We start from the raw sequence: 20039 nt of genomic DNA, 5'->3' as shown, positions 1-20039 counted from the left end.
AACAGCTACGTTTTATAGTAAACTGAGGTTCAGAGTGATTTGTTCAGGGCTTCATTGTTGACAATGGTCAATGGTCATTTCGGTCTTCTTCCAGTTCCTTGCTCCTGCCTGTCTCTTTCATACCTCTCAGCTTTCAGTTTGACACAGATTTGGCTTTTCTCAGCAGTTAATAGTCACATTCAATTCTAAAATCTTTTGAACTTAAATCTAATGTCATAGAATTTTTAAATGTTTTACAGCTTGGTACCCACATGTTATTTTGTCTTGCCCTTTGCAGACTGCAGACACTTGGTCTGCTTTTTGGATTTTATTATTTTCAAAGGATCTTACAGCCAAACTTGACCCATAGTAAATCAGTTTCAGGGACTGCAACTCTTTACTGGAGATTTCTATAAAATGGGCAAAATATTATCTTGTTTGAAGGAACTATACTTTACTAGAAAACCACATACTATTAAAAACATACATTTGCAAATATTTGTATCTTAGTTATGTGTGCATTCTTGCCTAGACATGTAGTTGTCGTACTTTTATGAACACATAAAAATAAGCTAGTAAAAGTGCTTAGTAGACTAGAAAATTCCTAACCTCTGTCAAAGGGTCCTTTTGATCCCGCTTGTGATCAATAATCAGGCAGAGAGCCTTTATCAGGTCCTGAAGAGTGGAGGCACACTTGGAGCAGGAAAAGGGGTATTGCCTCCTGTGGCCTGAAGGGGACCCTGAAGCCGCCCAACCAGGGGTCAGGCAAGGCTCTTGTCCCTCCATGAGAGGGCCACACCTCTGTGCAGGCTTCCTGCCTTGCCTTAGCATTCATTTCAGGGTGTGACTGTGGTGTTTGATGCCAACATGCTTTTGATGCTGTAATGCTCTCAAAAGGTCCAATTAGAGACCATGTATATAGGTTCACTAAGTTACCTGGGTATAAAGATGTTCCAGAGCCAGTGGAATGAAAATAATCTCAAAATTTACCTAAGTCATCTCATCACAATGTATAGTCAATTGTGTTAAAAGAATAACATTTTCCATAAAACATAAAGGAATAGCATTAGTTTGTTTCTAAGTGTCATTAATGTGGGGAATTTCAATCTATAAAAAGTCTCAGCTGTAATCTTAGTGACTTGGGAGGCCAAGGCAGGAGGACCACAGATTCAAGGCTGGCCTCAGCAACTTAGCAAGATCCTGTCATAGAAAAAAAAAAAAGTGAAATATAGGACTGGGGACATAACTCAGTGATATAGTGCCCCTGGATCCAATCACTGAAATAAAAGAAGGAAGGAAGGAAGGAAGAAAAGTCTCCAAGGGGCAGTGGGTGCTACTCCTTAGTGCAACATTTGCCTAGCATGCATGAGGCCCTGGGTTTGATTCCCTAGCACAGCAAAAAAAAAAAAAAAATGTTTTCCAAACCTGCCTTCCTGTGTATAGACAGATGTACAGTGTTCTCTGTGGAAGTCAGTGTTACATAGGTACAGCTCACTGGTGAAGAGTCTGAGAAGCTGAGAACCACCTGCATTTCCGTCTCTGCCTTCACCACTAGCACACACACCGTCAAGTCTTGTGGTCCTTTAGCTGTGGCTCTGGGATGAGGTTTGCTGCTGTCATCTACCCTCTCCTGCCAGCTCTCTTTCCTGCACTCTTATTTCAGAGTGTTATTTGTCTGTCTTTGTTAGGTGCTGTCTCAAATTGTTTTCAGAAAGTAAAGACTGGCATAAATAATTTCAAACCTTCTTTTAAAATAATCCTAAAAGCTGTATTAGAATAGGATATCATCTTTTACTTATTCTATACTGCATAAACTAAATAATCCTTTTTATAAAGAGAGGCTGCCTGCTAAAAAAACAGAAAGCCAAAAATCTGTTATCCTGATAACAGTGAATGTATCACACCTGGTTTTATGTATTTATTTTAGAATCATTCAAAAATCAGAATTCAGTTTTTAAAAGTAAGAAAATAATCTAGGGCTGACTTGTCACATGGTGGAAAGTTTTCTGAATGTGGCACCAGAGTGGCTTCCTTTGAATAACTCAAGATGGGCGTCCATGGAGTCCAGCAAGCCCTGCCAGCAAGTGTGGCTAACACTCTCCTCTTCTCCAGGGCCGCTGGGGAGCGCTATCGCAGGGAGATGCTGGCCCACGGCGGGGGCAAGGAGCCCATGCTCATGGTTCAAGGTAAAACAAAACCAAATGTAGAAACTTTTCCTTGATGTGTGCTTGTTGTGTTTCCTTCTTTTTAAAGATTCTATGAGTTTTCCGTTTTAGTTTCCACTTTCAGAATATTACTGAGATACTAATAGAAAATTGTTAAATCAGTCCTAAAATTCTCAAAAAATACAGTGTTATATTTTAACAGATCATAATGTGTTTTTCCCCCTATTTATTGTTTTCAGCATAGAGAACTCATTTGTTTCTTCTTTATTTTTTTTCTTAGAAATACCAAGGCACCAAGGTAGATTTTTTACCTATTGAAAAATAAAACCTAATTAAATCACCTTTTTTGTGGTATCACAATGTCTTTTTTCCTATGAAATTTTTGAGTGTTTTTTTAAATATTTTTTTAGTTGTAGATGGACACAGTCTCTTTATTTATTTATTTTTATGTGGTGCTGAAGATTGAACCAGTGCCTCACACATGCGAGGCAGGCACTCTACCATTGAGCTATAGCCCCAACCACTGAGTGGTTATTTTTATATATGAATATTTTCACAGAAAATTTAACTGCAATTGTAACAGGCTGTTATGATTTTTTGTGGAATGTTTGCCCAAATATTTTAGTAAGATGCAAGTATTATTGAATACTCTCAATATATTAACAAATATTTGCAGCTTAACCTTCTGACTGTTGGACAAAATTGCATTTAGGAAATAACTCCCAATATTGGGGAAGTGTAATTTTCATTGTAGCAATGGAGTAGGTCCTGATAGTAATTGGTCTAACTTAAATGTGTCCTTGCCTATATAGGTTGAATCTAATTCCTATTACCCTTTTTAGCATTCCTCCAGATCGCCTTCAACCGTTCATTTATTCATCAAATAGTTATTGAGTGTTGATAACATGCTAGGCAAAATTTTAAGTGTAAGAGGTAAAGTACAGAAATCCTGCTTTTGTGGTGTTTGCATTTATTCATTCAGCTTTTTCAGGTGGGACAGGTATTCATCTAGGTTCCATATGTTTAACACCACAACAGGTTTATGAAACAAATCATTACACCCAGTGATCCCACAGTTCCAAGTAGCCATTAGTGGAATATGCCTCGAAATTGTCATCTTTTGATAATAGTGCACATTGATGCTTGTGGGCCTTTCTTGAACTTTACTACAGCCAGAACTGGTTTGATTGATTGAGACCTGATCTTGCTATGTTATCCAGGCTAGCCTCCATCTCCTAGGAAGAAGGAATCCTGCCTAATCCTCCTGAGTAGCTTAGACTTTGTAGTGCATGCCACTGCACCCAGATAAAATTGTTTTAGATGATTTTTATGCATTGGTTAATTTAATCTCCTTGGTAACTCTTTGAGGTAGAAATTATCATTACCTCCATTTTACAGATGATTAAACAGGCCAGGTCCCTTTCCCATGCACAAGGCAGTGAATAGAAGAGCCAGAATTCAAACCTGGTACTTCCAAGAGCAGAAACCAAGCTTTTCTGCAACCTATGAAACAGGACACCTAGCCAAAGATCTGCTATGGACCCAGGAAAAAGTGAAATTAATTGGCTAATAATTGTAAGCAACTGATTTTTAAAATTGTGTACTTTTTTTTATTAGTTGCTCATGACAATACAATGATCTTGACATATCATACATTTGATTCAAATGGGGTATGAATTCTCATTTTTCCACATGATACAGGCTGCAGGATCACATTGGTTATAGAGCCACATATATACATACAGCAATACTAGTATCTATTGTATTCTGCTGCCCTTCCTATATACCCCCCTCTCCTTCCCTCCCCTCCCATCACCGCTCTCTACCCAATCTACTGTGACACATTTCTCTCTCTTTTATTCTTCCTCCTCACACCATCATATATGTATTTTGTATAATGATGAGGGTCTCTTTCCATCTTCCGTGCAATTCCCCTTCTCCCTCCCATTCCCTCCCACCTCTCTTCCCTGTTTAGTGGTAATCTTCTTCTCATGCTCTTCCTCCCTACTCTATTTTGAGTCACCCCCCCTTATATCAGAGAAGACATTCGGCATTTGTTTTTTAGGGATTGGCCAACTTCACTTAGCATAATCTGCTCTAATGCCATCCATTTCCCTGCAAATGCCATGATCTTGTTATTTTTTTAGTGCTGAGTAATATTCCATTGTGTATAAATGCCACTTTTTTTTTATCCATTCATCTATTGAAGGGCACCTAGGTTGGTTCCACAGTCTAGCTATTGTGAATTGTGCTGCTATGAACATTGATATAGCTGTGTCCCTGTAGTATGCTCTTTTTAGGTCTTTTGGGTATAGTCCGAGAAGGAGAATAGCTGGGTCAAATGATAGTTCCATTCCCAGCTTTCCAAGGAATCTCCATACTGCTTTCCAAATTGGCTGCACCAATTTGCAGTCCCACCAGCAATGTACAAGTGTACCCTTTTCCCCACATCCTCACCAGCACTTGTTATTGTTTGACTTCATAATGGCTGCCATTCTTACTGGAGTGAGATGGTATCTTAGAGTGGTTTAATTTGCATTTCTCTGATTGCTAGATGGTGAGCATTTTTTCGTTTATTTGTTGATTGATTGTATATCCTCCTCTGAGAAGTGTCTGTTCAGGTCCTTGGCCCATTTGTTGATTAGGTTATTGTTTTTTTTTTTTGTTGTTGTTTAACTTTTTGAGTTCTTTGTATACTCTGGAGATTAGAGCTCTATCTGAAGTGTGAGGGGTAAAAATTTGTTCCCAGGATGGTAGACTCCCTATTTACCTCACTTATTATTTCTCTTGCTGAGAAAAAAACTTTTTAGTTTGAACATGTCCCATTTGTTGATTCTTGATTTTAACTTTTGTGATATAGGTGTCCTATTAAGGAATTTGGAGCCTGACGAGATGGAGATTAGGGCCAACTTTTTCTTCTATTAGACGCAGAGTCTCTGGTTTGATTCCTAGCTCCTTGGTCCATTTTGAGTTAACTTTTGTGCATGGTGAGAGAAAGGGATTCAATTTCATTTTGTTGCATATGGATTTCCAGTTCTCCCAGCACCATTTGTTGAAGATGCTATCCTTTCTCCATTTAAAATTGTGTAACTGGTGGTTTGCAGTGCTGTGTAGACAATCCTCCATGAATTGAGAATGGGAGAGATGCACCTGAATTCCCTCCTCTTGGAGATAGTTCCTGTTAGGTGTGGCCTCTGGAAGCTCTGCTTACCTGTTCTTTTTGAGGCCAAACTCTAAATGCTGTCCACAAATAAATATTAATTTTCATATAGTTCTATCAAAAGAAAATTTAATATTTTGGCTAGTGTATTTTATAATTAATAATTTGGCTAGTGTATTTTTCTATTCTGTTCCTGACAATAGTGCAACTGTCTTGCTAAAAATTCTGTTCTTTATCCAAAACATTTTGTACTAAGAAATTTAATATTTTTTGCACTAAAACCCACATAACTCTTGAGAGAAAAATGTCAGTGGTTGAAACCAGAGGTGCTAAAGTATTCAGATTCCAGTTAACACCAATAGAACAATTCTGCTTTTACACTTTAATATTTTTCTTCATGTTGTTCTGTCAGATTTCATTAATTCGCATGACTTGTTGCTTGCCAAAAATGAATGGGGGACCTGTAAAGAGGGTATGCTTATTGTCACTCGATAGGGTTGGATTTATAAGACAAGACCTGTAGTAGCATCTCATTTTCTTTCATGCCACCAGCCTATACCCCAAAACAGAATAACTTAGATGATGGCTCATAACCTCAATTTTGGGGTATGCCTAGGAGTGATTGGTAAAGTTACTGAGATTTGTGATATAAAAGCATATTCAATCTAGTTGGGATCACTCTTATGAAAATATAACTTTTTTTTTATAAGTGTTTTATATATTTTAACTACTTACTACGTAAGTATTAAAAAAAATCTATTATGTAGCAAGAAGCAAATAGAATACTTACCTTCAAATTATGTACCTTCCTGACTAAATCACAACTCTGTTTACCTTCCCCATCAAGGCTTTTGTTTCAGATGAACTCCAAGCCATTCCTTAGTGCCCCAGTGTCTATGTATTGTGCTTGCAGTCTTTGAATGATATATATCAGAGCAATCAAATAGAGACAGCTTTTGATCTTTGAATAATAAATACTGCATGGGTACACTTTTAGATTACTTATCTTTTCCAGAATGAATCATCCTTTAGGAACTTGGCTGTGCTCATTCACTGAATTCCTCTGCAGTTTTAGTTCCCGCTTACAGAAGAGCCTCAGTGGTCAGAACCCCATCTAAAGCAAGTCCCAGAGAACACAGGATTCCTTTTTTTCTTTTTCCCTTGTTTGCTCCACATTCATCAGTTAAAGGCCACTGCTAGGCAACCAAGAGTCTCTACTCTCTAACTCCAGGCTACAAGGCATTTATTTAGCAGTTCCCTTTGCCTAACTCTGTACAGAGAGATCTGCACAGGAAGCTCAGCAGGGGCCTTTCTTAAAGAGTGCATTTTTTTCTTTTCAACTCCCTAAATACCACTTGAAGAGAACACCATAGTGTTTAAAACACTATTTCCTTCTTTAGAGAAGAAAACCATCGTGGAATAGAACTGGATTTGCAGTTAATAGTTCTGCTATTGTAGGAGCTATAGGAGGTATAATGTGATTTGACTCCAAAACACTTTCTGATCCTCTTCTCCTGTTATCAGTCCATCTCTGAAGTAATGTGTATGTGTATACATGTGTGCACACATAGCAATAAAAAACATTATAGATAGTATGACCTTATCAATTTTTAAACACATTCATAGCTTATATAAAGATGTACATGATAAGTATGATATTTGGTTATTCCCCCACTGAACCAATGTGGCAATGCCCAACTGAAACCAACTTTCTTGTTGCTGAGCATTCTGGGTTAGGTTTAGTCCTCTGTTCAGTTGTCAATGTGAAGGTTTTCTGCTGTTCCTTCATATACCCCACAGTGTTTTTCAGCTTATGTTAAGGATCATATTTCTGAGCAATAAGAGAACTGATTTTTTGTTTTGTTTTGTTTTTTTGCTTAAAACCATGATGGTATGACGTTTCCATTCATTTTGCCATTTTGTAAAATATATACTGGAATGTTTTTTAAGTTGTACTGTGATTAGCTTGATGCGGGGTTCAGTTTCCATTCAGATTCAGTTAACACCAATAGAACAATATCCATTTACAATTTCCATTACAATCATTTTAGAAAATGTATAGTTTTTTAGAAAGATAAACATGCCCTAAGATTTGTTGAGTAGCAAGGAAATCATATTTTGGCCTTACTAGGAAGCAGACTTGTTTTCTTATTACAAATAGAAGAGTGGAATTATATGGCTCTTCAGGCTAGAAACTATACATGCCTTCCTCTGTAAAGTATTTTATCTTTTTTGTTTTATATTATTGAAAATTACATTATTGAAAGTTCTTGCATATGGCCCTTCCTGAATTTTTAGGTTTAGATAGCCAGAAAAAGAAAAAAAGAAACTATTAAAAACTTGTCATGAAGTAGGTTCTGTCTGCAGTTACCTAATTTAATTCCCTGTCATGTCAGTCCTCATTTTTATGAATAAAGAAACTTGGTCAGGGTTTATACTCTCTCCACTGCTGTCTTGCCCATGGGAATTTTGATTTGAAATTGACCTGATGTGTACCAAATGGGAGAACCAAGTGACTTGATCCTTGAGGCCTCGTAGTACCCTAATGAACTACTCCCTAATGATCCTCAAGTCTTTTGTGTTATTGTTTTAATGTTGCAACCTAACTATTCTCACTGCCCGGGGAAAGACCTGCCTGATGAACTGCTGCGGATCAGGAGTAAATCTTTGTTTCCTATATGCTCCTTTAGACTTTGGTGGCAAAGCTAGCCAATGGGTTTCTAACTCTGTGGTCCTGGGGAAAAATTCTCTCCAGGTTCAGGATTCTGCCTCTGGCTTCATCGGTCCTGGTGCTCTTGCCCTAGCCCTACATAAAGATGTTTTAGAGGGGATGGAAAGATTTTAATATTCCAGGAGTCTGTTGGTAAATATTAAACACTTTTATTTTTGTGCTCCTTTCTAGAAAGAATCTTTTAGCTTTATTTTTATGTCTCTAGTTTGTAAGAAGAGATACAAAGTAATAACTAGACAGAGTTTTAAAAAACCAAAGATCAGATAAGTTGAGAAGAAATAGTAGATAAATGAGTCAGTTATCAGAAAATTGAAACTCCCTTCCAAACTGACTCAGAATGAAGGTCTAGAGGCCCTCAGGGCTTTACCTTAAGCTGATTAAAATTATTTAATACTTTACATTTCTTCAGAGCTTTATACTTGCCAAAACGCATTCACTTTTGCCATAATTATCCTACATCATCTCTGTAGCTCATTAAATATTATTTTTGTTCACAGCACAAACTAGAGGATCATGGCTTATACTCCAAAATGTCACCCCCCCCCCAGTACCCCAAGGAGATTAGTATAAGCAGTTTATAAAGACATTTGCTCTCTTCTTTAAAAACCTTGGTTCCAGTACCGTTGAGTATTTCTAGCTGAGATCATGCCATGCTCCAGTAAAGAACCAGGGATCTTTGGAGAAATGGCTGATTCTAGGCCTGGAGCAGGGAAGATACAAAATTAACCTGTAGCATGTTGTAATGCCAGAAAATGAGGATTGCTCAGAAACACATGCTGCATATGTCACAGGCAGTCAGGAGCCCACTGACAGAACTCTCAATGGCAAAAGCTGGGACAATTTGAGCAATCAATTAATGCAGTATAACACTGAGTATAAAATATAAACCCATACTAATGTCAATTATATGAATGAATAATGATGCAGAGTTCAGTTTCAATACGCAAATTTCCCATGAAGTATGGGCTGTGCAGAGTGACTTCCTTCAAAGAACAAGTGTGCAATGGGGAGAAAAGGAGGCACCTTACAGTGGAGAAATCTGATACAGGCTGCCTCTGTCATGTGGTCATGGTCAATATCAACAATAATCAGTCGTATGTATAGTACCTACTCTTGTGCTGTGATGAGAAGAGTACTTTGCCTCTATGGTCTTCTTACACAAAACCCACAGCCCCAGTCTAATCATGAGAAAAACATCAGATGAAACAAATTGAGGACATTCTACTACACACCTAAACAACACTCCTCAGAACTGTCAAGGTCATCAAAACCAGGGAGGTCTAAGAAACTGTCACAGCCCAGAAGAGCCAAAGGACATAACTACATGTAGTATGGCCTCCTAGATGGGATGCTGGAACAGAAAAAGGACATTAAATAAAAACTAAGGAGCTTTGAATACAGTATGTGTTTAGTTAATAATGCTCTGTCAGTATTGGCTCATTAGTTCTGACAAATGTGCCACACCATTATAAGATATTAGTAATAGGGAACGCTGGCTTGGTAAGATTTTTATGCCCCCCATGGATCCATCCTCATGATACTTTATTTGCCACATCATGGCCACTGAGAACCATGGGAGGCACCATAGTCAGCAGGGGAGGCAACAGCTACCTGGAGTGTAATATGTGAGAACGAATAAAGTAGAAATGCAAAGGCAAAAGCGAGGCCTGCTGGTCTAAACAGGTCAGCCACTGTGTGGAATTCAGTGCAAAAGCACCTGAGCCAAGGGGATCCAATTCCTAAATCACCCAAGAGACCCCGAGTGGAATTGCCTATCAAATAGCCCTTCTGCCCCAACAGTTCTAGTGATGAGAAACCTGGTTTTTTACAAGGCAAATTTGTTTTGCCTTTAGATAGCTTTAATTGATGAGATGACACATTTTTTCAAATCGACCCAAAATATCCAGTTGATACATCATCTTAGGTAATGAACATTAGTCCTCTTTTTTTTTTTTTTTTTTTTAGTAACCCAATTACCAACCTAATAGGCAATAGGCCAAATATGCTTATCGCGTGGCTGTAATGTTGGTGTTATTTGTACAAGACAAATATGACGGCAGTCAGGGAGCAGCAAGTCCTGTCTGTCAGCAAAAGTACAGCTGACATTTAAAGTAAGAAAGCTAAATAAACTGTCATTGTTCTACATCAGCTTGATTAATTTGTCCTGTTGTCAAAGTGTAGGCATAGTTACTTAAACAAAAAAGGCATTTTTTATTGTTTTATAGCACTGAAAATTAATAGTTATTCTAGTTTTAAAATATGCAGTTAACTTTTAACTATCCAATTGGATTAATCCCTAAATACTGGCATTACGTGGCAAAAAACTGGCATGCTCAGTTAGATGCATGCTGCCTTTGGATGATTATTCCTGAGTTTATTGTTTTAAATGTCTCTTTGCTTCTTAATATTTTAATCAAGTGGAATTTTTAAGAGAGAGATAAGTACTAACACCTGACAGGTTCTGCCTGACATCTATGCTCCCTGTGTGGAGGCCCAGAATTAGTGCCAGAGCATGCCCAAGGACCATGTGCCTTGGCTAATGAGTGCCCTCCCCAGAATGTACTGCACATTTGTAAATGACTTGGAGGAAAAAAACCCTCACACAGTGTTAGAGTCTGTAAACAAGTCTGGATGGCGCCTGGCATTTTGCCAGAGGGAGTGGTTTGTGAGGTGGCGCCAGCGAGCCATTAAGTGAGGAGATTTCTTATTGGTTGACTGCTGTATCTAGTCTATGTTAATTAAGATAAGCTGTGTGGAATGTATAAATACCTCTGTTGTCCTACAATAAACGGCTCCCACTCCTGCTGTATCAATGTACACAAGTTGTTCGTCACCCCCCGGTTATTTTGCTGCAGCCGGACTGCGGCAACACAGCTTTATTAAGTATGAAAAAATGATTTGAAGATACTAACATACCAAACAAATCTATGCTCTTCGAAGTAAATCTTTCTAATGAATCTCAATGGGTTGTTCACAGACTTACATAGACTCTTTCCATTCCCTGTTATAACAAGAAAGGCTTACCTGTCCTTCTTTTTTTTTTTTTTTTTTTTTTAAATTTTAATATTTATTTATTTATTTTTTAGTTTTCAGCGGACACAACATCTTTGTTTGTATGTGGTGCTGAGGATGGAACCCGGGCCACACGCATGCCAGGCGAGCGCACTACCGCTTGAGCCACATCCCCAGCCCTTACCTGTCCTTCTTGACTGCCTCCTTTACTCTACCTACTTTCCTGCCATAATTTTATCATATATTATTTCATTTATTAGCTTATTATGGTCTCTGCCTTCAGTAAAGTCCTAATTCTATGAGGGAGTTAAACTGGTCACGTTTATGGCTGCACTTGCAGCTTGGTTTTAAGGCTCAATGCGTAGGTCTTTAATAAAGATTGTTAACTGAGCATATGTATCAATATCAAAATCGACTTCAAGAGTCAGATGTTTCTTGTACTATAAAAAAATGTTAGAGTAAGAACTGTTTTTTATTTGCCTGGTTCTGAAATATTTATATCACAAATATACTTCCAAGTATTTTATAGGCCTAAATATTTTTGTGAATCTCTATAATAACGTAAAAGAAAAACTATAGATAGCAAAGGTGTTGTATACATCGGTGTTCACTCCCTCTTGTTCTCTTCCTGTCACTGTGTCATCTCTCAGATATCTGGGTAGGAGTTTGGCCTCTGCCTCCTACCACCACCTGCATAGCTCCTTTCCCCCACTGAACCTTGATCAGAACCCGGCGGGCCTTCCCCTTCACTGATATCTGTCCTTTTAGGTTAGACTTTGTTAGCAGGACAGAAGATGCCTAAGTGAATGCCATCATTTGGTTTCCCAAGATGGCACATGTTCTATTCTTTTTATTAGCTTTCCTCCTAAATACCATGTACATTTATCATACTATACATGACCAGTGTTCTATAAGAGAGAGTAAAATAGATCATTCTTTCATTGTATAATTGTTATAATGGAAGACCACCAAGTCAACCTGGTATTGTAGAGTTAGGTTGTATTCTGTAAAGATCAGATGCACCCACCCTTCCAGTAGCTACTCAAGTGTATGTACAATAGAAAGGAAAAAGCCAAACTTTGAACTAAAGAGATTCCTAGAATATGAGATGCAAAGAACTAAAGCTAAAGTTTTTTAAGATACAGGTATGCAAAAGGGACAGTGTGTGGTGGCTGTAAGTGAAGCCCTTGATGAAAGAGTGGCAATTTTCAATTTTCTAAAAAAAATTAACTCTGAAACACCATGAATAAGCAATTGCTGTGGGAAATTGGTGTTATAACACATCAGGTTAACTATCACTCTAGATACTGTTCAGCACTCTGTAAGTTTTACAATATAGGGCAAGAAAAGCTATGTGACATATTAATCTCTTCACATCAAACAAGAAAGTCAGCCTTTGTAAGGAAACTATAGTCTTTCTTCTGCTCTCTTATACTAAATTTAACCCAGAAGCCTCTACTATCCCTTGATCCCCCTACCCCAGTTTTAACAGACAGAGTTTTTTCTTTTTAATTGAGATGGGGTCTCACTATGTTGCCCAGGCTGGTCTCAAACTCCTGGGCTCAAGCTATCCTGTTATAGGTGGCAGCGACTATAGGTATGCACCTAGGTACCTGACTAGAATTTTGACTTCTCACCTGAAAATCCTCTGTCAGTTCTGTATGGCATTACATTTGTCTTAATCACTTTTCATTTCAGTATAATGTCTTGATTCTGTCCAGGGGTGAGTGAGTATTGATGGTAATATAACCAGAGAGAAGGGACTGGTGGGAACCCTGTTAGACAAGAGGAAGGTCTCTGCATTTCCCCTTTATGTTCTTGTTGGTCAGAGTTCAGCACTTCTCATGAAACCTTGAATCAGAAGTTCCTGCCTAAATCATTTCAGATCATCAGTACTCTGTTTTCAATAGCATGCAGGAAGGAAATCCACTCTGCTGGAAAGGCAGTGACATAATGAAATAATGAAAGTGGGTTGAATGTGATACAGGAGCATCTCTGATGTAGCTGCCACTTGTTCTTATATGTCACATATAAGGAGATGGAGGTCTGGGAAGCTGACTGGCCCCTGAGTGCTGCAGGGCTATTAAATACCATGGTCAGGAGTCACCTTGCTGTTTTGCTTTTGGGGCCCTTGAGGTGTCTGACTAACTCACTGTGTACCTATTCGGATCCCTCTTGAAGCTCAGTTCTTGGACACTGTCTTTGTCTTCAACTTCTTTTTATTACTGGTTACGTTTGGTGTGTAATGCTTGTTTTGAGTGTTGTCTTTGAATGGTAGCAAGCTGTTTTTTACTTTACTGTGTACGTTTGTTGGGTCTTTTTTGCATTTGTTTAACTATTTGAGATAACGTGTCTGGAGTTTGACTTTATTTCAGGACTGAGAAAATATCTTGTAGTAGACTCATGGTGAAAAATATACCACCAATCCATTTTTGTTGAATGAACGTATACTACCTTCTAAAATATGTAAATAATATTCTTTCAGTGCTTTGATTACTTAAGGGAAATTCCTAAAATGTTCTGTAAAGGTGTTGATTACAGATGGTGTTCTTAATTGGTTTTCTAACCTTAGAAATGTGTGCTGTGGGCAGTGGACTAAAAACAGTTTAGAAAAGCAGATATCATTTCCCTAAAGCTCTTGATCTAGATTCAAGGGCCAAGGCAGTGAGGAGCCATGAATATCTTGGGCAGGACTGATGTTGGGGATATACTGATGAATTCACATTTGGAAAGTTTAACAATAAAAGGTTTAAAAATCATAATCACAGAGATTTAGAGCACCTTTTAGTTGAAGAAGTAAAACTGACATTTGCTAACTGACTTGGAAATTTTCTCATAGATCATAGGGACTGGCAAAGTCTTTTGGTTTAACTGGATCATTTCCTAAAAGATCATTTATAAGCTGTCCTCTGCTGTTTATTCGAGTCTTTCAACTAGCTCTAAAAGAAACGATTTCCTTTTGACTGTTATATAACATTATTAATAATGAAATTTGATTATGCAATTAGCATACCTAAGCCCAATTATCTTTTTTATTTAGTAGTTCATCTTTACATTAAAGTTTTTCTTATAGAATAATCCCTCCTTAATCTCACAGTTTGCACATCTCAAATATTTGAGTAGCATTATCAAGTTATTTTTCTGACCCATCACCTAAGTTGGAGCATGTCAGGTAACATGTTTAGTTCCTTACTGTTTCCCTAGTACCAAATGTACATTTCGTTTGCTTAAGTTGTAGGGTTAAAGAAGGCCTACCTCAGCTTATATTTCCTCTTCAAACAGTTTAAACAAAATCAAGCTTTCCAAATTCTTAAAACCTTAAGTCATACACTCAAAATAATAGAAATCTCAACACTAGATTTATTTTTGTCTTCTTTACGTGTACATGCATTTCACAATAGGATATGGATTTATTAAAATGTCACAGCAGTCTTACACACCAGTTTCCCAAAAATAAGTGATACTTTATGTTGGATATTAACCAGTAAATCTCATTTCTACTACTTTTATATTTTAGACTTGAATGAACAGGGGAGAGTTACAGTAGTCACAGTAACTATAATAATGAGGGCAATAACAATAACTACACCTGAAAGCATTTTGGGGGGTATTCCTGATGTGTAGAGTGTTATTATCTAAACTGTCTAAGGGGTATTTGCTAACTTATATACCTAAGGTCACCCAGTAGCGAGGGCCTAGAATCAGGATCCAGATTCAGGCACAATGACTCAGTCTTCTGTGGGCGAGTAATTCTTTAAACTTCTTTTTCAGGTTTTGCAATGAAGCTTTTGCTTTGGAAATAGGCATATGCATATTCCACTGTATTTTTTCCCCTTGCTCTTTTATAATTTTTTCAACTGAGTTAACTTATCAGAAATACACTGATGCTCCAAGAAGATCTTGGTGAGTTCTCAGTAAGATATTAGGGGGACAAAGCTGCAAGATGGCATATGCCAACTAGAATTGATAAGGTACTCACTGCCTTACATACAGTACAGATTTTATAGCAAAATTAAGTTATTTTATTTTATCGAATGTGAATGTATGCATGCAGAATAAGATTTGTACTTTACAACACTCATTTGGCAGGAGCCTTCTTTTCTTGCACAGCAGAAAAGGGATAAATGACAAGCATAATATGGAATGAGAGGTAGAATCTGATAGCTTTAGGATTTCAACATAAGTTCAATAATGAAGGTAAATGGCAACCCAGAATAATAGCCAAGTAAACAGAATCCCTAATCTTTGGCTTATTTAGATATTTACTCAACATAGCTTCTAAAATAGCTGAGAACTTTTTGGAGGAAAGAAATGGAAGTGAGCACCTGCATTCTCGGGTAAAGGCTTCCTTTTCATAAATGCACTGATTCTTCAAGAGGGTGTGTGCATGTTTAATGTGTGGGTGTGTTTGTCTAAGGAAGACATTGAGCTCCAAAAGGCAAAATGTTTCATAATCCAAAAATGTAATTGTGAATGGAATTATTAAACCTAATGATTAAATTAAAATAAGCTCACATGTGAACCAAGCACTTATGTGAGCCCAACTTCTCTCTAGCAGGGCTCCACTTCAATCTAACCAATAACTCCAGCCTCTCTCTTATTTGAACAGCAGCAGCTACTATTCCAGCCTAGAGAGAAGTGGAGTTCTTCAGTTCAAAGGAAGAGAGGAATTTCACTTTTTGGCTGATGGTCTAATTTCCCCAGAAACTGATTGTAGATAGTGGGAATTAACCTTTAGCAAAAGATGTGGGCAACCACAGCCTTGTAGAAGAGGAATACTTCAAAGTTGAGAAGGCGAGTTACACAGTTGCCCCAGGCTTGGGAGAAAGATCTGGAATGAGAATTCTGATCTCATAAAATTCACTTAAGATTTTTCAAACAGCCAAGCCAGCCTTTGTAGCTATAATTCTCAATCAGTCTGAGCTGAGTTTGGCACATATAATATTTTCCATTAAAAAAATAGCTATTAACTATTACAGTATATTTTTAGAATTGGTCATGGTTGTGGGAATGCTCAGATCTCCTTTTCACAAATTCCCATGTCTGTATAAATAATCTACTTTTCTGTATATCCATAGTATTGTCATGTTTGGTGGAGTGGGAGAGTAGAGCCCTGATGAATCCAAAGTTATGGTACTTCTAAATGTCTTCTTTTATTAATTAATTAATTTACTTGCTTATTTACTTATTTATTTATTCATTTTGATTGAGGTAGACAGAACATAAAATTTATCATTTACCATCTTCCAGTATACAATTCAGAAGCATCCACAGTGTTGTGCAACCATTACCATTAACCATCTCTAGGACTTTCTCATTACCCTAGTGATCTCTGCTTGATAAATTTTCTAACAGAAAAATTGATTGGTTTTAGTTACATCTTTAATTTGTTTACTTTATTGGATAGACAGTTATCTTATGAAAAAAGCTCAAAAAATAAATAAGTAATGATTCATGAGCTTATAGTTTTAATTTTTTTTTTAGTTGTCAATGGACTTTTGTTTTACTTTGTCATATGTGGTGCTGAGAATCGAACCCAGTGCCTCACATATGCTAGGAAAACACTCTACCACTAAGCTACAACCCCAGCCCATGAGCTTATAGTTTTAAGATTTGTGATAGTAACAGATAATCATAGGACAATCAACTTGTACAAAAATGATGAGTAACCTCATCCTTCAACTCTTGAACTAGGAAGTAGATTTTCATAGACTTTCAGGTCTGATTGTTATTATTGCCAGTTACTAAGCAGTTTTTTTGCATTAAATACACTCTTAATTAATCCTCATAGTAATTTAGCTATGTAGATAACTTGATGCCAATTTCATGAACTTCAAACATTATATTAGACTCTGGTATTTTACTTTTCATCACTTACAGGAGAAATGAGGCTTAGGGAAGTTAAGTGACTGGACTGAGGTCCCTTCACCCCAGTTGGTTTACCCAGGGTGATAACTTACCAAACACTTGCTTCAACCATCAGGATATATTGCCTTTAGAGATATCTAAAATTGTGTTTAAAAAAGGATTGTTTTCCTCCTTTGGATTCTTTCAAAGGAAAACTTTTGTTTGGTCAAAAGAGAATTAAACTGTCATTTTAAATTATAAAAGGCCACAGTATACCAGATAATGTTCCATTCAGTTCTAAATTCAAGACAGCATAGTGCCCCTCTGGCTGTTTTAGAATCCTAGGGTAGTTCCTCTGTTTATTTTCAAAGCTGGGCTGGTGAGTCTCCTAGGACTAGGAGTCCCCCAGGACATTTTCTTCATGTAGCCTGAGGCTCTTTTTGATTCACTGAACTGTCTCTAAAATACCTTCAGGCCTCAAATATATTAAACCTGTCTGAGCAGCATACAATTAATTAATCTAAACCAAGTACAGTGATTAGCTATTAGCTTTGCTTTTAAAGAACCAGTGAGCCAGTTTTCCTGGCCACCTTGGCCTGTAAATGCTGGCCACTTCTGATCTGTGTTGGAACTTTATTCACCTGACCTACAATATAGAGCACCCAAACCTCACCTCTTGGGAACTTGGATCTGTGAAACCCAGGATTGAATGGAAATTTTCTTCCCTGATTCCACAAGGACAGAAGCAGTTTCAGGAGGACCCACCAAGGATGGATCAAGATATCCCACCCTACATTTTCCTAACCAAACTCCACATCCCTGTCCAGGCTGTGTGGCACTGAGACTCTCTCTTCTCGCCTTAGCCAGGAACACCTCCTGTTTGGGAGAGAAGAGATTGGGCATTAAATTTGTCATTTCTCTCACCTGGACTTTAGTTATCAAAGAAGAGACAGCATCATTTAAATGAAAAATATCCTCTCCTTAGAACAAACTTGGCAAAGTTGGTCCTTAATCAAAAATGTTCATGTCTGCCAGACATCATTAAATCTCAATTGGGACTCTTCTTGAAAGAAGTAAAGAACCAACTCTGGCTTACTAAAACAGAAGACGCATTTTTTTGGAACAATATGGAGGAGGCCACAGAATCAAAGGGAGAAATCAGAACAGGGATTAGAAAGGAACCGGTGTTTTCTTTAAAGTCCTGGTGCCAGAATGGGTCTGGCACCAGTAATCTGCTCAGGCTCCAGTTCCAGGAAGAATACATCTGACTGTCCTGGTCAGCAACCTGAAGGCAGAGGGGTACTTTGATGAAGACTCCCATCAGGCTGTATTAATCAGCCCACAGCAAAGTGTTGATGTTTGCCATCTGATATGCCTTTGTTGGGGGCCTGACCTTTGCATGGTAGGATGGTGCCACCAGTTGTAGCACTCCACGGTGTCAAACAAAAATGTCTTCTGGTGTTGCCAAATGCCGTCTGGGGAACAAAATCACCCTCACGTGAGCATATAGTAAAATTGTTCCTCTAACAAGACAGCAAATGGGTGTCAAAATAGAAAAATGAGCAGCATCCAGTAAGGCTTTCCTCTATGCTCCATCCAACCTGGGCCCTATTCCGGGTTGTAACCCAGCCTCCAGTCTGGGGTGACTGGTTCTACATGATTCCTCACAGACTCTCTGCCTCCTCATAGAACTGTGACATCTCCTGACTGTCCATGCCCAGTTATTCATCACTGCCTCTCCTGTACCATCTCTGTACCTGGTACATACCTCTGTTTTCCATGAACATTTGTATTTTGGCAATTTTCTCCCCAGCTAATGAACTTTCTAAGAACAGAAATTGGGCCTTACTTATATCTGCTGTTTTACATAGTATTTGGCACCTAGATACTGGGTAAATTTTATTTTTAATAACTCCAAGAACAGATTTTCAGTCCAAATGGAATAAAGAATGGTTACACTTCTGCCAGCTGCAGGGTTGCTAGAGCCTGGCATTCAGGCAGAGGCTGTCATTTCAGAACTCCAACAGGGGGTCCACACCTAGGCAATTCCTATCTACCTTTCTACTAAGGGGCACACCATGAAAACCCCATTTTAGCAGAACCCCACAGACTCCAGTGCCTGACCTAACTATCAGTCTTTTCCTTGGAGAGGGAACTCCACCAGGGCGCCTTCTGACACCTGATTTTCAAGCTCAGAACAGGCTGAACTGATATATGAAAGAAGTTTCTGAGAAGTGTTTTCCTCATAGAAGAGCCAATAACTGATAAATACAAAGCCCTGTTGCTGGTAACCAAAATATATCTTGTTTTTAAATCTTTTTTAATAAAAATATTGCTCTGGCCTCCCAAGAGTGCTCCATCTAGGAGACTTCTTAAGCAAATTAGCAAGTCCAGAGCCACAGCTCCCACACAACTCCACAGTTCTGCCAGGGCTTCCTGGGCCGCCTCCAATCCTCCACAGATTTTCAGGTTATTTTTATGCAAATCCACTTGACCACTTAGGTGCTTTTCCAGCTAGTTGAGCTATGCCCTTGGGTCTTAGCCATCATAACTTTGAACAGTGTCCCACATAAATTCTAATTTTGCTTGATGTGATTGTTCTCAATTTCACTTGAGAAATATTTTTTAAGTTTAGTTAAATAGAAAATCACATCTTTCTTGTGCAGTATGTTTCAAGTTCTAGTTGTCAGAAGAATATCCACCTCTACTTTTCAGGTTTAATAGGTTTCCTCCAGTCCTTCTGAGCTGCAATTCTCACATTTTAGAATGTTCTAGAAACCCTGAGAGGGCTTGTTAAAACACATATTGCAGGGCTACCCCCAGTTCTGATTTAGTTCATCTTGGCTGGGATCAATGATTTGCATTTCTAACTAGTCCTCAGGTACCACCAATAAGATTGGTCTCTACTTTTAGACCCATTAGATCATAATTCCTGTAAGAGTCTCAGTAATTCTTGTATATTTTATAACATCTTTGTGAGATTGGAGATGTGGCTCAATGGTAGAGCATTTGCCTAGCATGTGCAAGGCCCTGGGTTTAATTCAGAGTACCACAAAAATAAATAAATGAATAACATCTTCTTCATAAATAATGTGTGATTTTTTTTTTCCTGCCAGCTTAAAAATCACATTAGGCACTCAGGTAC

General features: G+C 38.0%; 1 protein-coding gene across 4 annotated transcripts in view; it reads left to right on the top strand.

Annotated features, from left to right (window-relative positions):
- Positions 1 to 20039, top strand: part of Mipep (mitochondrial intermediate peptidase) — a 190796-nt gene that overhangs the window by 120391 nt on the left and 50366 nt on the right. For 3 of the 4 annotated variants that reach the window (XM_058580735.1, XM_058580731.1, XM_046447939.1), the window contains exon 18: positions 2092 to 2165. In XM_058580735.1, coding sequence (XP_058436718.1) covers positions 2092 to 2165 — 74 coding nt within the window. Of the gene's footprint in view, positions 1 to 2091; positions 2166 to 11121; positions 11192 to 20039 lie in introns of all 4 variants that reach the window. The other variant, XM_058580741.1, reaches the window with a different exon arrangement.

Source organism: Marmota monax, unplaced genomic scaffold, assembly GCF_021218885.2.
Source record: "Marmota monax isolate L192 unplaced genomic scaffold, Marmota_monax_Labrador192_F-V1.1 WCK01_AAM20220418_F8-fsc00043, whole genome shotgun sequence".
Lineage (NCBI taxonomy): Eukaryota > Metazoa > Chordata > Mammalia > Rodentia > Sciuridae > Marmota > Marmota monax.
Note: the sequence above shows the minus strand (reverse complement) of the source record. Positions and strands in the feature narration are given on the sequence as shown.